Source organism: Asterias rubens, chromosome 7 (genome assembly GCF_902459465.1).
Source record: "Asterias rubens chromosome 7, eAstRub1.3, whole genome shotgun sequence".
NCBI lineage: Eukaryota > Metazoa > Echinodermata > Asteroidea > Forcipulatida > Asteriidae > Asterias > Asterias rubens.
Window position 1 is genome coordinate 20,065,726 of NC_047068.1, and position 25,291 is coordinate 20,091,016.

Sequence of the window (25,291 nt, forward strand, 5' to 3'; positions counted from 1 at the left end):
AAGCAGTCCCATTAAATTTACTAAGTTTAACTGAAATCATATAATAGTATCGAGTGATTGGTAGACAAAATTAAGACAGTTTGATTATTTCTCTTTTTGGAAGATGTTGGGGGCTCTGAAAAGAACTGGTTGGTTTTGACGCGTACACATTCAACGTCTATTTGAAGGTGATGAACAGTGTGTTAGCCTTGATTCGTGATGTACTTGCTTTATCACTTTGTAGATGTAGGTCCTTTATATTTCTACGTCTTTTCTTGTTGCCATCTGGTGGTGCTCTCTTAGCCTTACAGGCCTTCTTCCGTCCCTCTCCACTCGGCTTTGATGACATGGTTGTATTCCGTTGTTCGCAAAATTTGCAGAATGACGATTATCAAAAATATATGGCCTTAAATACTTATCCCGTATGTAAATTACGATCCTACGAAGATTTTTAGTAATTGAGAGGCGAATTTTTGGGTATAGGGGAGGCACTAATTCCTGGGGATGGGTGGAAGGACTGAGCTGTGGGTATAGGGCAGGCTCTAATTCCTTGGGACGGGTGATAGGGCTGAGCTGCTCTGTGGGTATAGTGGAGGCTCTAATTCCTAGGGATGGGTGGTATCGCTGAGCTGCACTGTGGGTATAGGGGAGGCTCTAATTCCTGGGGACAAGTGGAAGGGCTGAGCTGCACTGTGGGTATAGGGGAGACTCTAGTTCCTGGGTCTGGGTGGTAGGGCTGAGCTGCACTGTGGGTATAGAGGAGGCTCTAGTTCCTTGGGATGGGTGGTAGGGCTGAGCTGCACTGTGGGTATAGGGGAGGCTCTAATTCCTTGGGACGGGTGATAGGGCTGAGCTGCACTGTGGGTATAGGGGAGACTCTAATTCCTGGGGATGGGTGGTAGGGCTGAGCTGCACTATGGGTATAGAGAAGGCTCTAATTCCTGGGGATGGGTGGAAGGGCTGAGCTGCACTGTGGGTATAGGGGAGGCTCTAATTCCTAGGGATGGGTGGTAGGGCTGAGCTGCACTGTGGGTATAGGGGAGACTCTAGTTCCTGGGGATGGGTGGAAGGGCTAAGCTGCACTGTGGGTATAGGGGAGACTCTAATTCCTGGGGATGGGTGGTAGGGCTGAGCTGCACTGTGGGTATGGGGAGACTCTAATTCCTGGGGATGGGTGGTAGGGCTGAGCTGCACTGTGGGTATAGGGGAGGCTCCAATTCCCGGGGATGGGTGGAAGGGCTGAGCTGCACTGTGGGTATAGGGGAGGCTCTAATTCCTGGGGACGGGTGGAAGGGCTGAGCTGCTGTGTGGCTATAGGGGAGACTCTAATTCCTGGGGATGGGTGGAAGGGCTGAGCTGCTGTGTGGGTATAGGGGAGACTAATTCCTAGGGACGGGTGATAGGGCTGAGCTGCACTGTGGGTATAGGGGAGACTCTAGTTCCTGGGGATGGGTGGTAGGGCTGAGCTGCACTGTGGGTATAGGGGAGACTCTAATTCCTGGGGACGGGTGGAAGGGCTGAGCTGCACTGTGGGTATAGGGGAGGCTCTAATTCCTTGGGACGGGTGATAGGGCTGAGCTGCACTGTGGGTATAGGAGAGACTCTAATTCCTGGGGACGGGTGGAAGGGCTGAGCTGCACTGTGGTACTGTGGGTATAGAGGAGGCTCTAGTTCCTTGGGATGGGTGGTAGGGCTGAGCTGCACTGTGGGTATAGGGGAGGCTCTAATTCCTTGGGACGGGTGATAGGGCTGAGCTGCACTGTGGGTATAGGGGAGACTCTAATTCCTGGGGATGGGTGGTAGGGCTGAGCTGCACTATGGGTATAGAGAAGGCTCTAATTCCTGGGGATGGGTGGAAGGGCTGAGCTGCACTGTGGGTATAGGGGAGGCTCTAATTCCTAGGGATGGGTGGTAGGGCTGAGCTGCACTGTGGGTATAGGGGAGACTCTAGTTCCTGGGGATGGGTGGAAGGGCTAAGCTGCACTGTGGGTATAGGGGAGACTCTAATTCCTGGGGATGGGTGGTAGGGCTGAGCTGCACTGTGGGTATGGGGAGACTCTAATTCCTGGGGATGGGTGGTAGGGCTGAGCTGCACTGTGGGTATAGGGGAGGCTCCAATTCCCGGGGATGGGTGGAAGGGCTGAGCTGCACTGTGGGTATAGGGGAGGCTCTAATTCCTGGGGACGGGTGGAAGGGCTGAGCTGCTGTGTGGGTATAGGGGAGACTCTAATTCCTGGGGATGGGTGGAAGGGCTGAGCTGCTGTGTGGGTATAGGGGAGACTAATTCCTAGGGACGGGTGATAGGGCTGAGCTGCACTGTGGGTATAGGGGAGACTCTAGTTCCTGGGGATGGGTGGTAGGGCTGAGCTGCACTGTGGGTATAGGGGAGACTCTAATTCCTGGGGACGGGTGGAAGGGCTGAGCTGCACTGTGGGTATAGGGGAGGCTCTAATTCCTTGGGACGGGTGATAGGGCTGAGCTGCACTGTGGGTATAGGAGAGACTCTAATTCCTGGGGACGGGTGGAAGGGCTGAGCTGCACTGTGGTACAGGGGAGACTCTAATTCCTGGGGATGGGTGGAAGGGCTAAGCTGCACTGTGGGTATAGGGGAGACTCTAATTCCTTGGGACGGGTGATAGGGCTGAGCTGCACTGTGGGTATAGGGGAGACTCTAATTCCTGGGGACGGGTGGAAGGGCTGAGCTGCACTGTGGGTATAGGGGAGGCTCTAATTCCTAGGGATGGGTGGTAGGGCTGAGCTGCACTGTGGGTATAGGGGAGACTCTAGTTCCTGGGGATGGGTGGAAGGGCTAAGCTGCACTGTGGGTATAGGGGAGACTCTAATTCCTGGGGATGGGTGGTAGGGCTGAGCTGCACTGTGGGTATAGGGGAGACTCTAATTCCTGGGGATGGGTGGTAGGGCTGAGCTGCACTGTGGGTATAGGGGAGGCTCCAATTCCCGGGGATGGGTGGAAGGGCTGAGCTGCACTGTGGGTATAGGGGAGGCTCTAATTCCTGGAGACGGGTGGAAGGGCTGAGCTGCTGTGTGGGTATAGGGGAGACTCTAATTCCTGGGGATGAGTGGAAGGGCTGAGCTGCTGTGTGGGTATAGGGGAGACTCTAATTCCTAGGGACGGCTGATAGGGCTGAGCTGCACTGTGGGTATAGGGGAGACTCTAGTTCCTGGGGATGGGTGGTAGGGCTGAGCTGCACTGTGGGTATAGGGGAGACTCTAATTCCTGGGGACGGGTGGAAGGGCTGAGCTGCACTGTGGGTATAGGGGAGGCTCTAATTCCTTGGGACGGGTGATAGGGCTGAGCTGCACTGTGGGTATAGGGGAGACTCTAATTCCTACGGACGGGTGATAGGGCTGAGCTGCACTGTGGGTATAGGGGATACTCTAATTCCTGGGGACGGGTGGAAGGGCTGAGCTGCACTGTGTGTTTAGGGGAGGCTCTAATTCCTGGGGATGGGTGGTAGGGCTGAGCTGCACTGTGGGTATAGGGGAGACTCTAATTCCTTGGGACGGGTGGTAGCGCTGAGCTGCACTGTGGGTATAGGGGAGGCTCTAATCTCTGGGGACGGGTTGAAGGGCTGAGCTGCACTGTGGGTATAGGGGAGGCTCTAATTCCTTGGGATGGGTGGTAGGGCTGAGCCGCACTGTGGGTATAGGGGAGGCTCTAAATCCTGGGGATGGGTGGTAGCGCTGAGCTGCACTGTGGGTATAGGGGAGGCTCTAATTCCTGGGGATGGGTGGTAGGGCTGAGCTGCACTATGGGTATAGGGGAGGCTCTAATTCCTGGGGATGGGTGGTAGGGCTGAGCTGCACTATGGGTATAGAGGAGGCTCTAGTTCCTGGGGATGGGTGGTATGGCTGAGCTGCACTGTGGGTATAGGGGAGGCTCTAATTCCTGGGGACGGGTGGAAGGGCTGAGCTGCACTGTGGGTATAGGGGAGACTCTAATTCCTGGGGATGGGTGGTAGGGCTGAGCTGCACTGTGGGTATAGGGGAGACTCTAATTCCTGGGGGAAGGGCTGAGCTGCACTGTGGTTATAGGGGAGACTCTAATTCCTGGGGACGGGTGGAAGGGCTGAGCTGCACTATGGGTATAGGGGAGGCTCTAATTCCTTGGGACGGGTGATAGGGCTGAGCTGCACTGTGGGTATAGAGGAGGCTCTAGTTCCTTGGGATGGGTGGAAGGGCTAAGCTGCACTGTGGGTATAGGGGAGGCTCTAATTCCTTGGGACGGGTGATAGGGCTGAGCTGCACTGTGGGTATAGGGGAGACTCTAATTCCTGGGGATGGGTGGAAGGGCTGAGCTGCACTGTGGGTATAGGGGAGACTCTAATTCCTGGGGACGGGTGGAAGGGCTAAGCTGCACTGTGGGTATAGGGGAGACTCTAATTCCTGGGGATGGGTGGTAGGGCTGAGCTGCACTGTGGGTATAGGGGAGACTCTAATTCCTGGGGATGGGTGGAAGGGCTGAGCTGCACTGTGGGTATAGGGGAGACTCTAATTCCTGGGGATGGGTGGAAGGGCTGAGCTGCACTGTGGGTATAGGGGAGACTCTAATTCCTGGGGATGGGTGGAAGGGCTAAGCTGCACTGTGAGTATAGGGGAGGCTCTAAATCCTGGGGATGGGTGGTAGCGCTGAGCTGCACTGTGGGTATAGGGGAGGCTCTAATTCCTGGGGATGGGTGGTAGGGCTGAGCTGCACTATGGGTATAGGGGAGGCTCTAATTCCTGGGGATGGGTGGTAGGGCTGAGCTGCACTATGGGTATAGAGGAGGCTCTAGTTCCTGGGGATGGGTGGTATGGCTGAGCTGCACTGTGGGTATAGGGGAGGCTCTAATTCCTGGGGACGGGTGGAAGGGCTGAGCTGCACTGTGGGTATAGGGGAGACTCTAATTCCTGGGGATGGGTGGTAGGGCTGAGCTGCACTGTGGGTATAGGGGAGACTCTTATTCCTGGGGATGGGTGGTAGGGCTGAGCTGCACTGTGGGTATAGGGGAGGCTCTAATTCATGGGGATGGGTGATAGGGCTGAGCTGCACTGTGGGTATAGGGGAGGCTCTAATTCCTGGGGATGGGTGGTAGGGCTGAGCTGCACTGTGGGTATAGGGGAGGCTCTAAATCCTGGGGACGGGTGGAAGGGCTAAGCTGCACTGTGGGTATAGGGGAGGCTCTAATTCCTGGGGATGGGTGGTAGGGCTGAGCTGCTCTGTGGGTATAGGGGAGGCTCTAATTCCTAGGGATGGGTGGTAGCGCTGAGCTGCACTGTGGGTATAGGGGAGGCTCTAATTCCTGGGGACGGGTGGAAGGGCTGAGCTGCACTGTGGGTATAGGGGAGGCTCTAATTCCTGGGGATGGGTGATAGGGCTGAGCTGCTCTGTGGGTATAGGGGAGGCTCTAATTCCTAGGGATGGGTGGTAGCGCTGAGCTGCACTGTGGGTATAGGGGAGGCTCTAATTCCTGGGGACGGGTGGACGGGCTGAGCTGCACTGTGGGTATAGGGGAGGCTCTAATTCCTTGGGATGGGTGGTAGGGCTGAGCCGCACTGTGGGAATAGGGGAGGCTCTAAATCCTGGGGATGGGTGGTAGCGCTGAGCGACACTGTGGGTATAGGGGAGGCTCTAATTCCTGGGGATGGGTGGTAGAGCTGAGCTGCACTATGGGTATAGGGGAGGCCCTAATTCCTGGGGATGGGTGGTAGGGCTGAGCTGCACTATGGGTATAGAGGAGGCTCTAGTTCCTGGGGATGGGTGGTATGGCTAAACTGCTCTGTGGGTATAGGGGAGGCTCTAGTTCCTGGGGATGGGCGGAAGGGCTGAGCTGCATTGTGGGTATAGGGGAGGCTCTAATTCATGGGGATGGGTGGAAGGGCTGAGCTGCACTGTGGGTATAGGGGAGGCTCTAATTCCTGGGGACGGGTGGAAGGGCTAAGCTGCACTGTGGGTATAGGGGAGGCTCTAATTCCTGGGGATGGGTGGTAGGGCTGAGCTGCACTGTGGGTATAGGGGAGACTCTAATTCCTTGGGACGGGTGATAGGGCTGAGCTGCACTGTGGGTATAGGGGAGGCTCTAATTCCTGGGGATGGGTGGAAGGGCTGAGCTGCACTGTGGGTATAGGGGAGGCTCTAATTCCTGGGGATGGGTGATAGGGCTGAGCTGCACTGTGGGTATAAGGGAGGCTCTAATTCCCGGGGATGGGTGGAAGGGCTGAGCTGCACTGTGGGTATAGGGGAGACTCTAATTCCTGGGGACGGGTGGAAGGGCTAAGCTGCACTGTGGGTATAGGGGAGGCTCTAATTCCTGGGGATGGGTGGTAGGGCTGAGCTGCACTGTGGGTATAGGGGAGACTCTAATTCCTTGGGACGGGTGATAGGGCTAAGCTGCACTGTGGGTATAGGGGAGGCTGTAATCCCTGGGGATGGGAGGAAGGGCTGAGCTGCACTGTGGGTATAGGGGAGGCTCTAATTCCTGGGGATGGGAGGAAGGGCTGAGCTGCACTGTGGGTATAGAGGAGGCTCTATTTCCTGGGGATGGGTGGTAGGGCTGAGCTGCACTGTGGGTATAGGGGAGGCTCTAATTCCTGGGGATGAGTGGAAGGGCTGAGCTGCACTGTGGGTATAGGGGAGGCTCTAATTTCTGGGGATGGGAGGAAGGGCTTAGCTGCACTGTGGGTATAAGGAGGCTCTAATTCCTGGGGATGGGTGGAAGGGCTGAGCTGCACTGTGGGTATAGGGGAGGCACTAATTACTGGGGATGGGTGGAAGGGCTGAGCTGTGGGTATAGGGGAGGCTCTAATACCTGGGGATGGGTGAAAGGGCTGAGCTGTGGGTATAGGGGAGGCTCTAATTCCTGGGGATGGGAGGAAGGGCTGAGCTGCACTGTGGAAATAGAGGAGGATCTATTTCCTGGGGATGGGTGGTAGGGCTGAGCTGCACTGTGGGTATAGGGGAGGCTCTAATTCCTGGGGATGGGAGGAAGGGCTTAGCTACACTGTGGGTATAAGGAGGCTCTAATTCCTGGGGATGGGTGGAAGGGCTGAGCTGCACTGTGGGTATAGTGGAGGCACTAATTCCTGAGGATGGGTGGAAGGGCTGAGCTGTGGGTATAGGGGAGGCTCTAATTCCTGGGGATGGGTGGAAGGGCTGAGCTGCACTGTGGGTATAGGGGAGGCTCTAATTCCTGGGGATGGGTGGTAGGGCTGAGCCGCACTGTGGGTATAGGGGAGGCTCTAATTTCTGGGGATGGGAGGAAGGGCTTAGCTGCACTGTGGGTATAAGGAGGCTCTAATTCCTGGGGATGGGTGGAAGGGCTGAGCTGCACTGTGGGTATAGGGGAGGCACTAATTCCTGGGGATCGGTGGAAGGGCTGAGCTGTGGGTATAGGAGAGGCTCTAATACCTGGGGATGGGTGAAAGGGCCGAGCTGTGGGTATAGGGGAGGCTCTAATTCCTGGGGATGGGAGGAAGGGCTGAGCTGCACTGTGGGTATAGAGGAGGATCTATTTCCTGGGGATGGGTGGTAGGGCTGAGCTGCACTGTGGGTATAGGGGAGGCTCTAATTCCTGGGGATGGGTGGAAGGGCTGAGCTGCACTGTGGGTATAGGGGAGGCTCTAATTCCTGGGGATGGGAGGAAGGGCTTAGCTACACTGTGGGTATAAGGAGGCTCTAATTCCTGGGGATGGGTGGAAGGGCTGAGCTGCACTGTGGGTATAGTGGAGGCACTAATTCCTGAGGATGGGTGGAAGGGCTGAGCTGTGGGTATATGGGAGGCTCTAATTCCTGGGGATGGGTGGAAGGGCTGAGCTGCACTATGGGTATAGGGGAGACTCTAATTCCTTGGGACGGGTGATAGGGCTGAGCTGCACTGAGGGTATAGGGGAGGCTCTAATTCCTGGGGATGGGTGATAGGGCTGAGCTGCACTGTGTGTTTAGAAGATGCTCTAATTCCTGGGGATGGGTGGTAGGGCTGAGCTGCTCTGTGGGTATAGGGGAGGCTCCAATTCCTGGGGATGGGTGATAGGGCTGAGCTGCACTGTGTGTTTAGGGGAGGCTCTAATTCCTGGGGATGGGAGGAAGGGCTGAGCTGCACTGTGGGTATAGGGGAGGCTCTAATTCCTGGGGATGGGTGATAGGGCTGAGCTGCACTGTGTGTTTAGAAGATGCTCTAATTCCTGGGGATGGGTGGTAGGGCTGAGCTGCTCTGTGGGTATAGGGGAGGCTCTAATTCCTGGGGATGGGTGATAGGGCTGAGCTGCACTGTGTGTTTAGGGGAGGCTCTAATTCCTGGGGATGGGAGGAAGGGCTGAGCTGCACTGTGGGTATAGGGGAGGCTCTAATTCCTTAGGATGGGTGGTAGGGCTGAGCTGCACTGTGGGTATATTGGAGGCTCTAATTCCTGGGGATGGGGGTAGGGCTGAGCTGCACTGTGTGTATATGGGAGGCTCTAATTCCTGGGGATGGGTGGTAGGGGAGAGCTGCACTGTGGGTACGGGGGAGGCTCTAATACATCATTCACAGTGAGTATTAGGTTCAATGTCATTACAAAACCGTGATCTGCAAAGGTATCAAAACCCATCAAATGCAGTTCATTTCTAGCAACCATTATTGGTAGTACAACACGCTCTCTACGGTGATACGACCCTTCTCACACTATTCACGCTATTCACACTACATGCATGTAGCAATGTTTGACAACATTCATGTGAACATGAAAAGTAGATTTCCACACGAGGTATACACCAGCCATGCTTCAATTTAGCAAGGGACCCTTGTTTTATTGCTCTTGTGTGAAAGGGGCTTAACTCACATAACGACTGGCCACACCAAATGCGCTCTGCAAAGTATCAAACACCACTGTAAAACAAAGAACATTATTATTTGTTTCATATTGCAAAAACTGTATATTTCAAGTAGAAGCTAATCAAACATGTTTGTACAAGCAATTACTTTGTATTCAGAACCAGAATCATAACTTCCGTGTGGGCAGACAGGTGAGTACATGGGGTAACTGTGCCTTTGATGCAGGCATGTAATTGCTCAAAGGCTGTCAAAAGAAAGATGCTTGGCTTTTCGGGCCATCGTATACTTATCTTTTGAAAATGCTAAAGGTAGAATAACAAGCAGTGATCAATTTCTAAAACCTTGAAAACCATTGTTACTCCACGTCTACTTGCCAATGAGGCCAATCCGCAACGGCACAATAGCCAAACATCTTTCTCAAGACATATTCAAACAATGTGTGCCGAAAACCATTATATGGTGCAATGTAAAAAAAAAAAAAAAGAAAAAAAAAATAGTTCTCATACAAACGTAGTACCACATCAGGAAAATACTGTATTTTAAACCATCTTCACTGAGTGACGGATATGTGCGCATAAGAAGCCATTTTGATTATCATCATCAAAATTCACAATCTTATCAAATACATGTACCTGACGTCATACACCGACGATAAACCCATTGTAATGATTGATGCCGTAGACAGGTAGGCACATCCAACCTGAACAATATTGTACAGTTCCATTAGGATTACATTCAAAATGAACAACCTGGGAGTTAGTATTATATTACTGTTTTGTTGTGAATTTATTCCCGAGTGTCCGTTTTATAATGGTGCAGCCGTTCAAAATCAATTTGTAGACAAATTGCGGCGAAAAACTGCCTGGCATTTTTTAATGATTAAGTATCCATGACAGTACGGCACTGTCACTTAAAACATGACCAAAGTGGATGTGGCATGATCCTAGTGCTTATAAACCGCTCAGCACATTCATGGTTAGCTTCATAGCAAAATACTGTCCTTTAAGAATGGATATCTCAATGTTAAACCAGAATATGACTTGATAAAAGACAACCCTGGGGGCAGCACGATTTATTGTAGTACAACAGTAAATTTCATTGAAATAATAACAACCAATGGCCTTATGTGGAGTTGCATAATTAAATGATGAATTAGAAGCGAAAGAAGTGGAATAAGTGTTGACGTGGCCGAGTTCCCCCCCCCCCCCACCACCCTTTCCAGACACGTTTTTCAGTCGCATCATTGACGAAACTCGTTCATAAAATCATTGTATTAGTAACTGCAGAAATACACACCAACTAGGTGACCATTGTAGGAACCCAATTCACCAATGAAGGGTTGCCATTGCTCATTCAAAACTGACGAACTAAATCGAGCAGATTGTACAAGGTAAAATGTAATTCATACGACCAAAATGTCATTACATCACTCAAGAACACCTAGTTTATATAGTTGACAAAAACTGAATGTCTAGTTGTATGTGTAACTTTAAGAAAAACACAATTTTAATTCTCCAGTAAAAAGTCACCATTGCTCATTTTCCTAACTTAACGAGCTAAACCGAGCAGAAAATTGTACAAGACAGACATCAAATACACCTTGAATAAGTAACTGAGATCACGAAATACACCATTAATAAGTAACTAACTACACGAAAATGGTCCGCATGATTATCGGTATAAGCATGAAATTAGCAACGGCTATACACGGTTTTCCTTTTAAGTGATGATACCTAATATAATACCCTGATTACACACCGGATGAATTTCTGTAATGCAAAGCCCAGGGCAAACCATTGTGTACCATCATTTAGTAGCCGATCTGTCGCCTAATCAAAACGCCCTTGGGGCAGAACTAATATTAGCCCGGTAAAACTTCCCAGCGATGGGAAGAGTTAGGTGTGTAGTGAAGACACCGTGTGAGCAAAGCAAGTCCTTTCTCTAGGGTATGAGTGACTAATGCTATAGCTCAGCTACTAAATCCACGTTGAGGTTGATAGGTCGAAGCGCCTTTAGTCTCAAATATCCTACACATACCTGGCAAAGTCACAAATAGGACACGGGGCCAGATCTTTGTATAGGTACCCACACCTACAAACTGCCGAAACACACAATGGGCATGTACAAATATTTCAATGGAGTCAGGCATTTGTAAGATCCAGAAAATAAGATTACTGTCATAAGTTATTAGGAAGGACAGCTAAATTATCAAATTTATATCTTATTTTTAAATTTAATTTAGTATTACAAGGTTTTAAAGACACTGGACACTATTGGTTATTGTCAAAGACCAGTCTCTTCACTTGGTGTAATTAACATATGCATAAAATAACATACCTGTGAAAATTTGAGCTCAATTGGTCGCCGAAGTTGCGAGATAATAATGAAAGAAAAAACTCCCTTTTCTCACGAAGTTGTGTGCTTTTAAATGGTTGATTTCGAGACCTCAAGTTCTAAATCTGAGGTCCCGAAATCAAATTCGTGATCAATTACTTCTTTCTCGAAAACTATGTCACTTCAGAGGGAGCCGTTTCTCACAATATGTTATACTAACAACCACTCCCCATTACTCGTCACCAAGTAAGGTCTTACTTATGCTAATAGTTATTTTGAGTAATTACTAATAGTGTACACTGCCTTTCAGAAATATTAAATTTCCCTATTTGTTGACATTGGGATTCTCCAAAGAAAGTAGGGACAGTTATAAGGTATGATGTATATCATGTTTGCACTGTTCCCTGTCTGCCATAGCAATGAAGAACAAAAAAATCCTATCATGCACAATAATACGGTTCAGACTATTTTGCCTTCGAAGATACCACGATTGCATGATACTTGTTATTAACAACGGGAGTTGCACCAAACTACACTTCCAGATGTTGCGTGCCGACTTCGAAAACAAATCACCGTTTGAAGACAAACTTGAAAATTAAGAACCTTTATCATAGTGCAGCTATGGGTTTTTTCTTCGCTTTTCTTATTTCATTCGCATTTCACTTCTTCTTGTTAATTAGTTATTCATAACCAATGTGACATCAGTGGACTTTGTTCCATCCTTGTCATGTTCGTAACTGTAGACGGTTTTCTCCTTTCTAATTTATGTCTTTTCATATCTTGATATTCACTGTAAAATATATGTGAATACGTATGAAGGTAAACTCAACCAACGTTTAGGTTGCCTTGTAATTGTACTGAATTATTCAACGGCAATTTATTTTATGAGTTTTTAATGAAAGACTCGCCATTATGATAAAGGAATTTACTCCAGCCATGTTTGGGCTTAATAAATTGCATCTTAAGAAGACAGCCCCAGCTATGTACCTCTACATGAAAATAAGAAAATGCCGGAGCAACGAAACTGTATCAAAATAATCAGAGGTCAATGGCAAGTACACAAGAACATTAGGGTTTATTGATCAAGGGAAAGAATAAACAAAAGATGAAATACTGCCAAATAAAGACACTGGACAATTCTCGTTACTACTAAAAATAATTGCTAGCATAAAAAAATACTTGGTAACAAGCAAGAGAGTTTTTGATAGTACAAAACATTGTGAGAAATGGCTCCCTCTGCGGTGACGTAGTTTTTGGAAAAAAGGGTAATTTCTCATTCAAATGATAAAATGTTGAGCTGAAGACTCATCTAAAACCACACAAAGTTATGCAACATGTGCTTTCTCCCACTCATGTGCTCTTGCAACTTCGATGACCAATTGAGCCAAAAATTTCCACAGCTTTGTAACATTATGCATATGTTGGGATACACCAAGTGAGACTACTGGTCTTTGACAATTACCAAAGGTGTCTAGTGCCTTTAAAATACGTCGGTGGTGGTTCCCTTCATCCACTAAAGCCGAAAGTATTGGATCCCCATAAGTGCCCGAAGCACTTTGAGTACAAAATTACATAGAGCACCGTCGCCTGGAGTCTCAAATTTGGCGCGCATACTGCACAGTGACAGTTTGACGGTTTGGATTTTATTTGAATCGATTCGAGGATGGTACATCCAACTAAAGAAGATTATGTTCAACAGAGGGAGAGAAGGTAGCAAAGAGATAGAGAAGGCAATTCTTCTAACTCATGAGCTCAGCTATAAATGTTTAAGTAAACTATTGTTGTAAAATTAGAACAGGGAGGGGTAAACTCACTTTTGGAAATGTCAATTAGATTAAAATGAAAGCGCAACGCCAAGTTCTGTCGCTCTTTTTGTCCTGAGTGAAATTGTTGCCGGCTATCTTATTCAGACTAAGTATAGGTCTATTAAATATATTTAATCGTGAAGGCAACCGAAAATTTAAAGGGGGACTGTGAAAGCAGAGCCATTGTACGGCTGGCTGTGCTAGTCGGCGTTTTAACGCAGTCACCAGGTTTACTGAAAATGTCACTTCCAAATAGGAAAATGTTTTTTAGTGTATCTCACATGCAGTTTGATCATGAATAGATAGATTGCACATGAAGTCATTGGCTACCATCTTTAATGAAAAGTGCACGCGTAAAAGGCTATCATTGGCTGTGAGTCGCGCACATCAAAGATGGCGGTCAATGACGTCATGTGAAATTTGCAGATGTGCTGTGGATGATGAGCGGAGATGTATTATTGAGGAAGTAAGCACTTAATAGAATCATAATTATACCTGGATACCGATTAAGCCCTGATGACTTATACTGATTACCCGGAAGGTCGCATATTATTCTCATCCTTAAGGTCAAGTTTAATGGGTTAATAAGTTTAATTACATCGCCCCTGACTTTATTACAGTAAGACTGCATGTATGTTCATGAGAAGATTATGTGAGGTAAGTCAGCATCCTCATTAAGATTAAAATAATATCTTAACCCAGTGGTCCAAGTTTTTGTTTAAAAACACAGTAAGCGGAAAATGGTGATCATAAGCGCAGAGTTTGGTGGTTAAGAGTTCTGTGAAATCAAATCGTACTAGATCAAACATCAAACCACCGACCCCAAAAAATGTAAAAAATCGTAATTAATTAACCACGTGACCCATATTTGCAAATTTAATTGGGAAACCTTTGTAGCACCATATCTCAAGAAGTAAACTGCCGTTTTTTAGACTGTTTGTAGTTAAAGACTCCTTGGGGACTGGAGATTAATTTTGAAAAACCGTGACCTCAAGTTGACCTCTACTTCCGGGTCAACCTAAAGTGTAACAATATCGATGTTCAAACTGTTCTCAGTTAGAGACTCCTTGGGCATTGGAGATTAGCCTTAGGTTACCATGACCCCATGTCGACCTCTACTTCCGGGTCAACCGGAAGAGGCACCATAACTCATTCAGCATTTTCTTCTTTTTTTCAATGATAGACTCCTTGGTCATTTTAGCTCATAATCCAAGCAAAAGAACACGGAACAGCTTTGTGTTTGTTCACAAACACCTAATGTCTAGTTATTTTTATTATTATTCTTTGTTTCCGCCTAAAACGCCATAGCGTTTGTACAGCATTTTTGTTCAGGCCCCTACTCCTAAAGTATGAGGATAAAATAAATAGTTAAATCATATATCAAATTGAAGCTTAGAACATAAGCTTTACTCTAACAAAACAGTTTTAAAATTCTTAATTAATTAACCACGTGGTCTTCATTTGAATTTTTAATTTGTAAACTTGATGCAGTCACTTTCATGTTATTGTGAAATATTCTCTTTGGTAAATGCCATACAGTATGTACCTATGACGAGTTGTGACTTCTTGAGATGAGTCTAGGCGTTTGAACATAACTGGATGCAGTCACTTCCATGTTATTGTTAAACATTCTCTATGGTAAATGCAATTCAGTATGTACCTATCATGAGTTGTGACTTCTTGAGAGGAGTCTACTCAAGTCTCTTTTTCTTGTTTTTCTACATACGTTCTGGACCACAGCGCAGTGTCTGTTTCTTCGTTTCCTAACCGAGTTCTGGACTAATATGCTTTGTAGGGTTTTCGTTTAACGAACGTGCGTATATAAATAGGGGTTTTTGACGACGACGACATACCATGGTGTCCACAGAATTACACTAAACTTAAACAGTTTGAAGATAATGACAGTTGAAAGCTTCCCTTAAAATATTACTTGCTGTGGTGTTGTAGTTTTTGAGAAATGAGTGAACAAATGTCAAATTTAGACTCCGAGGTGGCGTCCTCCGTGGACGAACGTGCGTTATTGAATAGGGGTTTTTGACGACGACGACGTCCTCGTCAAAAACCCATAAAGGCATCTAATACTACATTTCAACCCTACCTAATAGTTAAAGGCGTAAGCAGTTCATTTTTAGTGACAATGTTCGCAAAATCATGACACGAGAATTATTTTGCCGGATCATAATCCCCTCTGTTGATATAGATACATTTAAACTGGCCCTCATAGCCTAGTGGTCATCAGTCGCGCTTACTTCACTGATTCATGCGAGTTCGAATCTGCGCACGGGAACAATATTTTTTGTATCCCCAAAACTAAAAAAATAATTCCTTTTGTAATAATATTTAAGTTTGATTCTTATCTTTATATCGATAGTGTTGCCTTTTCTTTTTCTCAATTGTTAGCCCACATAACATGTGTGCATGCATGACACGATGATGTTTGAAAAACACAGTCAGCGGAAAATGGTGATCATAAGCGCAGAGTTTGGTGGTTAAGAGTTCTGTGAAATCAAATCGTACTAGATCAAACATCAAACCACCGACCCCAAAAAATGTAAAAAATCGTAATTAATTAACCACGTGACCCATATTTGCATATTTAATTGGGAAATCTTTGTAGCACCATATCTCAAGAAGTAAACTGCCGTTTTTTAGACTGTTTGTAGTTAAAGACTCCTTGGGGATTGGAGATTAATTTTGAAAAACCGTGACCACAAGTTGACCTCTACTTCCGGGTCAACCCAAAGTGTGGCAATATCGATTTTCAAACTGTTCTCAGTTAGAGACTCCTTGGGCATTGGAGATTAGCCTTAGGTTACCATGACCCCATGTCGACCTCTACTTCCGGGTCAACCGGAAGTGGCACCATAACTCATTCAGCATTTTCTTCTTTTTTTCAATGATAGACTCCTTGGTAATTTTAGCTCATAATCCAAGCAAAAGAACACGGAACAGCTTTGTGTTTGTTCACAAACACCTAATGTCTAGTTTTATAATGTTTTTGTTTTTATTGCTATCACCGGTAGACGCTCAACTTCCATTAACTAATGAAAAGCAATGAGTTCGTATCCTTCAACAATGAGCGAGGGTCGAGAGCTTGAAATGAATGAGCATTTCTTCATATTTATTTCGGACATGGATGTCCAAAGGACATTCTCGAGGCCGTGTCGCTTTGTTATAAATACCATTATCTGTATTCATTGAGTTTATCGATTATTTTGACTTCAAATTTCCGTGTTTTATGGAAGTGTGGTTCGGTGGAGACGAACTTGAAAAATTCAACACTTATTTCTCTAACTTGCGGAACGATCTCATGGACATCATTGATTGAGTAACAAACCTGTGAAAATTTTAGCTCAATCGGCCGTCGAAGTTGCGAGATAATAATGAAAGAAAAAACATCCTTGTCACGCGAAGTTGTGTGCTTTTAGATGGTTGATTTCAAGACCTCAAATTCTAAACTTGAGGTCTCGAAATCAAATTCGCGGAAAGTACTTCTTTCTCGAAAACTATGTCACTTCAGAGGGAGCCGTTTCTCACAATGTTTTATACCATCAACCTCTCCCCATTACTCATTACCAAGTAAATTTTTATGCTAATAATTATTTTGAGTAATTACCAATAGTGTCAACTGCCTTTAAACTCATGTGAACTTAAATTCCTTAATGAACTCATTTAAAAATTAACTTCAGCAAAGACTTTGCGATTTTCATTCAAGAGAACACTTTCGGCCAAGTCTAAACGGCTGGAAACATTGGATTCTTTACTCTTTGGGAGGGTCTAGGAAGGCAAATTTTTTCTTTTTCGTACGTTTGCCTTTCCCTGGACGGCCTCTGCTTGTTACAGTGATTAATGTATCGTCCGAAGAATTTAAATTAAATAAAATACATAAGTAAAAGCTATTTTATCAGAGTATAGCTTATTCTAACGTCGTACCTTCCACGATTGTAAATACAAGATAAAAACAACAAATAAACATTCAGTTTATTTTTAAGTTTAGGAACAGACTTCCTCTACGGTTCGCCAACGGGGATTGTTTACAGTTCACAAGTTTTTGTATCGAACGCATAAGACGTGTTTTTGTTTCTGATTTTGAGTTTCTCAGATATGTGAGTGAAAGGAACAAATTACAGAGAGAGAGAAAGATAGGCAGGAAGTCAACATGCGTTAGTTAAACCACCAGGCTTCGACTGTGCGATAGTTACTGCAGATATCAGAAACAAATTACATAGGAGACAAAAATAGGGCAAACCTAATTTAATAGCATCAGAGCTTGTCAATAATGTTGTTGGAACGAACAAAATAACTGCGTATGCGGACGCTCGGGCGGTAAACACACAGGTCCCCCGCGCCGCTGTAACAAAAATTTGGAATTATTGAAAACGTATTCAGAGCGCTGGTCCCCATTGGCGTAGTAGTGTTCGCCTGTTTGCATATACCCGATGGCTACATAGATAACCTCCATTGACATCCTCACATCTTTGCAGGGGGAGAAAAGGGGGCAGAAGAAGACGTGTTGGGGGGGGGGGCAAATGCGACCCGTTGGGTATTACAGAGGACACAGAAACTGTAGAGATTCAACGTATAGAATTGGGAGAGCTTTTGCCCAGGGCTCGAAACTTAAGAAGGTGCCGAGAAATTTCCGGATGAAATGAGAGCGTGCTCGAGCAAAAGAGCAGCAAAATTCAATCCGATGAAACGAAACAACCCATATTTTGTCAACCTTCGACTTAAGATCAAATCTGTAACAAAAAACACACGCGTAAGCCGTGGGAGTGAATGGAAAAACACCCTCGAATATGCTTTGTTGGTGTGTTTTTTTTGGCTGAACATGGGGACACAGTGTTGTTACAACATATTTGGCCTCTTGACAAAGTCGTTTTTAGTATTAGATCACACTTGTTATCAACCTTCGACTTAAGTTCTAGTCTGTACAAAAACTAGGAAAGCCGTGGAAATGAAACGAAGCGAAACAATAATTTATTTTATTTTTTATCCAATTGTCAACCTTCGACTTCGAAAAAACCCCACACGAAAGCCGTGGGAGTGAACTGAAACAAACACCCTCAAATTATTATGCGGTTTTGACTGAGGTCTTTTTTTGTGCTGAACATGGCGATACTAGGTTCACACAGTGTTAACAATATTGTAAACTTTGCTTTATTAGAGCGTATAGGCCTCTTGAAAAAGTCGTTTGAAATCTTCTCTAAGCGACGGGTTGTTGGCACAAAACACGGGACAAACATCGTCAACAATCCGGGTAAAGGAGAGTCAAAGTCCGAAATTTAATTCGCCCAAATTGGTGATAATTCAGCCACAACCCGTCATTTCCCATGTTAACCATCATCACACCCGTCGAGAGTGCACCTCGCGGCCCCATTATAAACGAAGCATGATCAACCAGACAGGGCTGATTTCCCGTGAGTAGATAAGGGGCTGAACCGTCCAATCGCCCGCTACTACAATCCCAATGCATCGCGCGCTACATTAAAGCACTTGACAGCTTTGGTAATTGTCAAAGGCCAGTATTCTCACTTGGTGTATCTCAACATAATTTGCATGCATAAACCACAAATCTGTGGTGAACATTTTGACTCAGTTGGCCGTCCAAGTTGCAAGACAATATGAACGAAAAACACCCTTGTTGCCCAAATTATTTCTGTGTGCTTAATGATGCCTTTAAAGAAGTCTTTTAATATTTTATTATTGAGAATATACCTCTTTCACACAAAAATCACGTTACTTCAGAGGGAGTAGTTTCTCACAATGTTTTACACTATCAATAGCTCTTCTTTGCTCTCAATTAAGCTTCTGTTCTAAGATTAGGAGTAAGTACCAAAAGTGTCCAGGGTCTTTTATAACCTTACGGTCATTCTTAGCTGAGATTTAACCCTGTTTTTTCTTTAATCCAAGGTACAGTTTCCACACGTCCTTCTGGTGTTTTTAATATTAATAATAAAAGCGTAAGCTGACCAATATGGTAATCATTGCGTACGAAGGTTAGTGGTGTAGGTGACAAAATGTTGTGGGGTGATTTGTATAAAATAACTCTCGTCAATAATACTTAATGTAATCATATAACAGGGACCTCTTCCTAAAGTCAAAATAAGTGCTTCAATATAGGATTTAGCGGCCATTTTGAAATTGTGAAATAAGGTACCCTTCCAAAAAGAATGTCAGGTGTCACTCCTTCTAAAATTGGTGTCAGGTGGCCCATAGAAAGCACCTGCCAAATGTTTTTCTTTGGGCTTGTCGGTCAGCGGGCATTTTGAAACTATGCAAATTAGGTACCCTTCCAAAAATATTTCCAGGTGAGATGTCACCCCTTCTTATTTCTGCGTCCCCTAGAATGTACCTAACAAATTCGGTACTTGGGGCAAGTCGGTCACGCTTCACTCAGTATCTTGCCATTCCATTTGTTTTAACTAGAAAGTGTATCGCTGGAACAATACAAATGAAATTCACATGACCTATTTTTATGAACAGAAGTGGAGATCCATTGTTCCATATATACTTTTTATTTCCTTCTTTTGTTTGACGTTATTTGTTTAAGAGCGCTCGTGAGAATTATGCATAAGCGCAACCTCGTGCAATTATTAGGCATTCTTTTGTCATAGCTCGAATGGTTTCAGTCGGCCTTTTCAAGGCACTTCACACATTTGGTATCAAAGACCAGTATTCTCACTTGGTGTATCCCAACATAATGCATAAAATATCAAATCTGTGGAAATTTTGACTCGATTGGCCATCAAAGTTGCGAGATAATAATGGAAGAAAAAACCTTTTTGCACAAACTGGTGTATTTTCAGATGTCTACAAAATATATTTTAAAAAAAGTATTTAAAATACTTCAAGCCTGAAGTCGTGTATATTTAGTAGGAAATTACCTCTACTATATACGTTAAATGGAAACTGTACGTTACTTGAAATTCAGAGGGAGCGGTTTCTCACAATGTTTTACTATCAACAGCTCTCCAATGCTCGTTTGTTGCCAAGTGAGTTTCTACGCTAACAACTATTTCCAGTAATTACCAATAGTGTCCAGTGCCTTTAACCAAAACCCCTACACAGAGTTTGCCGTTGATAAACGATGGTAATTAAAGACGACGGTGAACGTTTGTCCTCTTCTGTTGACAACTAGCTCGTTGCAATGAAACTTCTCATCGATCATGTCCATACATTTCTAAGGAACGGTACTTTGTTAATTACAGCCCGTCTAATGAAGTATCTGTCCCCTAGGGTATGGGTACTTTTTGTGCGATCAAAAAAAAAAAAAAAACGTCGACAGATTTACATTAGACTTACATAGTTTAAAGACAGTGGAAACTATTGGTAATTGTCAAATACCAGTCTTCTCACTTGCTGTAATAATATAGAAGTCTTATATAGCGCACGTATCTACCAAACAAGGTACTAAAGGCGCTGAGTATATACAAACTTTTAGAAAGATAGGTTATTGCAGTGATGAATTCTGAGATTCTGAATTCTGAATTATTTAGCACCTTATAAGGGTTTACAAGGTGCTACGGCGCATTAAGCAGCCACAACCAGGAACACCGGGGTGAACCCCTTCTCTTTTCGATAAGTGCACTGGGTTCTTTTACATGCGTTACACAACACATGGCACCAACGGCTTTACGTCCCATCCGGAGGAGGAAGCAATGGTTGAGTGTCTTGCTCAAGGACACAGTGTCACGGCTGGGGATTCGAACCCACACTCTGCTGCTCAGAAACACCAGAGTTTGAATTCGGTGCTCTTAACCGCTCGGCCACGACACTTCCACTGTATCTCATCATATGCATGAAATAACCAATCTGTGAAAAATTTGAGCTCAATCGGTCATCGAAGTTGCAAGATAATAATGAAAGAAAAAACACCCTTGTAACATGAAGTTCTGTGCTTTCAGATGCTTGATTTCGTAACCTCAAATTCTAAATCTGAAGTCTCGAAATCAAATTCGTGGAAAATTGCTTCTGTCTCGAAAACTACGTCATTGTAGAGGGAGCTGTTTCTCACAATGTTTTATACTATCAACCTCTCCACATTACTCTTTACCAAGTAAGGTTTTATGCTAATAATTATTTTTATTAATTACCAATAGTGTTCACTGCCTTGAAGAAGTTGTTGGTATAAAAAAAGTACTGGCTGAGGTACTGCAGTTATTTAAAAATGGGTAAAAAAATCGTCTCAATCATACGACAATCATGTTATCATGTTAGCTTGTACAGCAGATACGTGATTCTCCTGGAACGATGATCTGTGATTTCCATTCACTTTTCCTCAAACATTTCACGACTAATCAGGTTGAAACATCTAAAGGCAAATTACATTTCATTCAAAGTGAAAAGGGATACATGTACAATGGCGAACAACTTGATCTACAAAAGAATCGCAAATGCTGTTTTGTTAGTTTGCACGTATACTATTAATAGATGAAGATTTTGAGCACACCACTCACGTATAAGGGATATACTCAGGTCGAGTACCGGTTCTAAGCCCTGTGCTGTGAATATTGACTACATGTATTTTGGGTAAAGAGTAATGAAAATAGCAGGCAATGGGAATGTCCATTATCCGATATCTAAAAAGCAACAGCGATATTTGATGTACAAACCTACGGGAATGTTCAATATGCTTTATTGATGTACAGGGTAGACATTCACTCTACAAACCTATTGGAATGTCCAATATCCAATATAAAAAAAGCAATATTGACATTCGCTGTACAAAACTATGGGAATGTCCAATATCCAATATCGATGGGCAAGGTAGACATGCACTGTACAAACCTATGGGAATAATCAATATCAAATATCCACGGACAAGGTATAATTTCTGTTTACAAATCTTTTTGAATGTCCGCTATATAAATCGAAAAAGCAACATCGATAATTGCTGTACAAACACGTGTGAATGTCCAGTACCCAAAATCAAACAAACTTTACTGTCATGTCATCAAGACGGAAAATAGCAACTGTGAAATACCACGGCAGAAATATAACCTCCATGAAAATACCTATATTTTATACTGACGCAGATTGTCGGAAAAACAAATCTCCAGATGAATTTCAAAGCAATAAGTTCGTAACAAATAACGGCAGACGACCACTAAAATTCCATAGTCGTCATAACTTCCCCTGAGTAATTTATAGTTTGGATGAGAAAGAAAGGTGATCGTCGAGGCTAAAATGGCCATAAGTATGGACTCCCTGAACGTTTTCACAAATGTGGCATTACACTGTACTTTAGAGACCTTGATCTCAGTTAATGAAAATAAAACAACGTCTCTGAATTAATTTTTCTTGACAGGGTGACGATTAAAACCTGTATCCACTTTTTTTCCAGCTTAATATCTCAAATATTCTATTTCCATTTCCTGATTATTCGTCACATCTACACTTCCTTAGGTTTATGGTTTAAATAATATATTAAACAACGCGTCTCCTAATTGATTTATTGTGTATTTTGTTTAAATGGCTTCCAAGAGGTTTTCAGAAGCTTTTATGCGATCCCTTTACTTGTAACATTGGAGGAGACCTCAGATTATATAAAAACTTATTAAAATACGATCGGGTTTTAGGAATAAGTAGACTAGTGGCTTCTTCTAGATATCCGTCACTTAGTGACGCTGAAGGCGCTGCAACGCTCGCTATTCAAATCTCGCTACAGCAAGAGATGTGGGACTACGTTTGAATATAAGAGACTTATCCATGTTTACACAAATAGCACCATGAATATAAGAGACTTATCCATGTTTTCACACATAGCACCATGTAATAATTTACAAGGTGATGTGACGCAATGTGCTGTCAATCAAACCCTAAACACCGGGGCAAATCCCTTCTTTTGGTAAATGCACGTTGTTCTTTTATGTGAGTAACACAAAACACGGGACCAACGGCGTTACGTCCGATCCGAAGAACGAGAACAATACAGTGAGTATGGACGCGGATGATACGGTGGGTTCGATTTTGAGTCGAGTACTGCTGATAAGTTTTTGGACGGACACCTTTATTGTAGATTACAGGTAAGATCTGAAGGGTGATGACAGTGGAACATCTAACTTAACTATCACGCCTGCCCTTCGGGTAATTATAGGGTGCGTTCGATTAGCTTTCCTGTGTCGGCCACGCGGTGCTCACTCGGGTGAGCCCATGACAAGAGCTAATCGAACGATCACCCACCCTCTCGTGATGACGTCATGCACCTGGGGCCAGCCCCAAGTGACCCATTCCACAAGCAGGGGACTTGGGGATGACCCGGGTGAGCCCCTGGAATGACGTCAAAGCTATTCGAACATACCCAGCGAAGCTAATATTACGCATCCATAGACTTTTGTACCACCTATGCAAAGTAGCATTGACTTACAAGTTTTAATGGTGAAAATGTTTCAAGTTATTTAGTCATGTAATTGACAGTAAAAATTATGATTTATCAAATGTGATACACAATTTAGTCAGAGTTGTAGTCAAGAGTCAAATACTACTAAGAACAAAGTACGCGTGTAGAGGTGTGAGTACCGAGTACTCTAATCAGATCCCGACAGCCGAGTACCAAGTACCAAGTACGAACGCTTAATTAAAAAAAGAACCGCACAACAAATAGGTCATACAGAAATTTTAAGACACTTTCATTTTTATGACAGTGTGGGCTTGCATATGAGTACATCTTAGACAACTTAAATTTTAAACTGTTTAAACAATCTTTTTTGCATTATTGCACTTAGGCCTACATTACTTTCAAATTGAAGTTTGAGTGTTTTTTCCAGTTATTTTGTTTCTCGTTCGAATATCAAATTTTGGTTTCGAGTACGTTTATTTTGCAAGTCGAGTATACGAGTACAACCAAAGAGGTACTCGGGAAGTACTCATGTTTTAGGAGTACCGAGCTTGACTTTGTTATAATCTACAAACAAGTAACTTGATGACAAAATAATTTTGAAAACACCCCGAAGTCCAAACCCCTCGGATATAGTATCTCCTCTTTGTAATTTGACTGCATCTCAGCCTTTGGCTGCGATGGTCCAAAAAAACATAACACATTTTTTTCTATAAATGGATATGTTTTTGTTTGTACTTTTTGTATGCCTCTGAAGTAGGTCCGGTTTGGATCGAAAGCTAAGGCCATCTACCCTATTTATTATATATACATGTAGATCGGACTCGCAATTTAAGTACATATGCAACCCCGCCCCCTGCCAGTTAACTAGGAACTTGTTTCATATTTTTCCCCATCGATTTTATCTAGGCCCAAAATTTTACTAACGTGAGAAAAACTTAGAATTCAGACTGTTGCCACCAACCCCTTTAATGGTCTTGGATGTTTGTGAGGATGCCAATTCAATCTAGGTCAACTCAACAAAACCTGTTCCCGCGGCCGTACGCAGGAGAAACTAATAATGTGGAAAGACTCGGCGGTACTTCAGCCGCGCGCCTTTTTTTATTTTACGAAACTCACTGAACAAAAGCGGCATCATGTAACTACACTGCATACATTTGGGAATAATAACTTTCATGAGTGAAACAGAAAGGAGTAAATAACACTCACATATGAGATCATGGGTAGGTTCCACGCGGTGGCGATACGAGCTTCTGTTGAGCATGTTTGGTCCGGTCCAAAGAACGCCACCACCCCCTCTGCCCACTGGTTCGTGAGCAGCCGGATACTTCCGAGTTCGTTCCCGCCGGTGTTGTAGTGATCAGACAGAACGAGGCGATGGTTTGGCAGTAAGTCTTTCCGATCGTTGACGGTGTGGATGGCCAGGAGTACGGCCCCACTCACCACTAGACCCGACCGGGACACCGCGTCCCCCTCCGGTTTAGCGGTGGTTAGTAATCCAATTCGTATATCTTGTAATACCGGGGGTACATCAACCCCGGTCGCCGTAGTGGCGTTACTCTCTGCAGGGGCGTCCAGTCCCCCGGCAGAGGGCATCACGGTCAATAGTACAACGAAAGAGACCATGCAGCAGCAGCAACAGGCCCCGGTCATCGCTCCACCCCACCACCCCATGGCCCACCGGGTAGCTGGTACTGTGTTCGGAATCCTTACAGTAAGGCTGACGAAATCACTCTGATTAAAATGTCCACTTACGGGCAACACTTCTCATCGATAAGACCAATTCTGTCTCGCTTCATTACTGCTAAGTTGGGGGTTTCAACCACAAGCACTGCTGAACAAAATCCACATGATAGATAGTACGTGCACAAAAAACCAAGGTTTTACATCCGTAGAAACGACAGTTTGAAAGAAAACTCATCCATCGATCACTGTATCTGTCCATTCAACACATACCATCCTCTTCCTTCTTCCAAAAGTATCTGTCAAGGAGATAAATACGTAGTGTTGATAAGTTGGTTTTAGAAG

General features: G+C 44.7%; 1 protein-coding gene across 1 annotated transcript in view; it reads right to left on the minus strand.

The window, feature by feature from the left end:
- LOC117292867 (guanylate cyclase 32E-like) overlaps nucleotides 1-24,859 on the minus strand; it is a 106,975-nt gene extending 82,116 nt beyond the window's left edge. Inside the window, exon 1 of the mRNA XM_033775037.1 lies at nucleotides 24,473-24,859. Within this exon, the coding sequence (XP_033630928.1) occupies nucleotides 24,473-24,859 (387 nt within the window). The remainder of the gene's footprint in view (nucleotides 1-24,472) is intronic.
- Nucleotides 24,860-25,291: the final 432 nt, after the last annotated feature.